This window comes from Phyllobates terribilis, unplaced genomic scaffold (assembly GCF_046119375.1).
Source record: "Phyllobates terribilis strain yellow unplaced genomic scaffold, ASM4611937v1 Scaffold_5951__1_contigs__length_48011, whole genome shotgun sequence".
Classification (NCBI taxonomy): domain Eukaryota; kingdom Metazoa; phylum Chordata; class Amphibia; order Anura; family Dendrobatidae; genus Phyllobates; species Phyllobates terribilis.
Genome location: NW_027368695.1, coordinates 43,343 through 45,219, shown reverse-complemented (window position 1 = coordinate 45,219; position 1,877 = coordinate 43,343). Strand labels below are relative to the sequence as shown.

General features: G+C 38.4%; 1 protein-coding gene across 1 annotated transcript; it reads right to left on the bottom strand.

Moving 5' to 3' along the window:
* Positions 1 to 457: 457 nt before the first annotated feature.
* LOC141250617 (uncharacterized) lies at positions 458 to 1,237 on the bottom strand. Its single transcript, XM_073670039.1, has one exon. The coding sequence runs from the start codon at positions 1,235 to 1,237 to the stop codon at positions 458 to 460; it is 780 nt and encodes a 259-aa protein (XP_073526140.1).
* Between the last annotated feature and the right edge of the window lie 640 nt (positions 1,238 to 1,877).

Genomic DNA, 1,877 nt, shown 5'->3' with positions numbered 1-1,877 from the left:
TCAAGTATTCAATCCTGAAATATTATACATGGAAGGAATATCCTTAGGAGCAGGTTACTCGTTACAGATATGCAATACACACGAACAACGCACACAATGCCAATATGTGTAAAGGTTTCCAAAACATTGATAATGTTATGGGAGAGGGTTTGTAGTTGCTGAATGCTGATCAAGATCAGTTGATATCAGACGGATGTAATCATAGTCTTTTGAAACTAACCAAAAATATCAATGGCGTTGATTGCAATTTATATGCAATAGCAGAACATAAATGTTGATCCAAAGTGAATTTGTTATATACACGTTAGTTGGAATATTTAAGTTAGACAATCGCGTTTAAAAGTGCAATGCTGATATTTTAACTAGTACCAAGTCTGATCAACAAAACAGATGTCTGAATAAAGACTTACATTAAGAGAGCTACTAATAATCAAAGCAAAAAACAGTTGTGTTAAATCTAAATCCCAATCGGTAAACTGATACCAAACAAACGGCCTCTATAGTGCTCGACAGTATTGACAAGAGACCATTGCCACGTCCTAACGAACGTCTTGGCCGTCAGCAAGCTATCGGAGCCGGCCTGGTGGGCCCAACCTTGTTCCCTCTCTATCCCGAAGGTTGCCGCCAGCGTTTCGAGCCCCATACAACTATTGTGTCGGGCCATACACTTGACGTCAAAGATACCGCCACTAAAGAATTCCCCGGCAGCCTCGCTAAAGCCTCTGATATCTTCCGGAAGCTTCCAGACACTGTTCATCGCTGCTAGCAGGTATGCCACGTCATAGAGGCCGTGAAAGGTGACCCACTGGATACGATTGGAGAAACCGAGGCGGATACGCTTCAACATGTTAGCGAATTGCCACATATTTACTCCTCTAGTGTTATTCTCCGAGAAATCAATGCCGCTTTTTCTCAGCAAGTCGATTGCTTTCGGCGAGTGGACGTGATGTGTAGGGTCAAATCCGGAGAGGTTGAATTGCCATACGCCGGCGAGTTCGTTTGTGATGGGGTTGTATAAGGTGAATCCCACCTGAATTAGTCTCGTTCTCTCAACATTGAACTTCACATCTCTGTAGCGCTCTACTTCGTCGGCAAATTGAGGTGTGCTGATGATGGTGCCGGGATACTCGGTGTCCAATGCGATAGTGTTGAAGTCCAACGAAAGAGCCCAAAGAAGTCGACTTTCTTCTTCCTTGAAGTTGGCATGAAACACCTCCCTGATCAATGGCTCCTCCATGGCTGATATGCTATTGTTGTTTTTAGAGTTTCGAGAAAGAAATTGTCTTTGATCGTTAGAAGTTTGCGAGCGAAACTAAGACGATCATTCGGTTTTTATAGATTTTGGGCTAAGGTTTAGTCTATATATAGGATAGGAGGATAGACTTTCCTTGTAGGAAGAGGTTTCCTTTACTGGAGATACATAATAAGGAAGTTGCGTTATCGTTTACTGAAAGGATTTTTGTTTGAATTTAATGCTTATTAGGATTCAGATCTTTGTCCTGACGAGATAGATATTTTCTTTTTTAAAAAATTACAATATTAGTGGGATATCTAATGATTTGGGATACGTTAGCTTTATTTTCCTTTTTTTAACAAGTTATATAAAGTTGTCCTAAAATTTATGATATATTTGAATTATCACGTCTACACCGCTCATACTCGATCTATTTTTGAATTATATAAATTTGATTTGTTTTTACATAAATCCGGTCCGATAATTCAAGAAATTTTCGGATTAGGGTATTTACTGACCTGGTGGTCAAGAATATAGGCATAAAATATATTAAAATAATTTATTTTTATTTCATTGAAGAAATATTTTTCTTTATTTAAAAAATATTTTTGTTACCTTTCTTAAAGAAAAACTTACAAAGAAC

Coding starts and splice junctions, on each gene's coding strand:
- LOC141250617 (XM_073670039.1), bottom strand. CDS start 1,237: ATGGAGGAGCCATTGATCAGGGAGGTGTTTCATGCCAACTTCAAGGAA.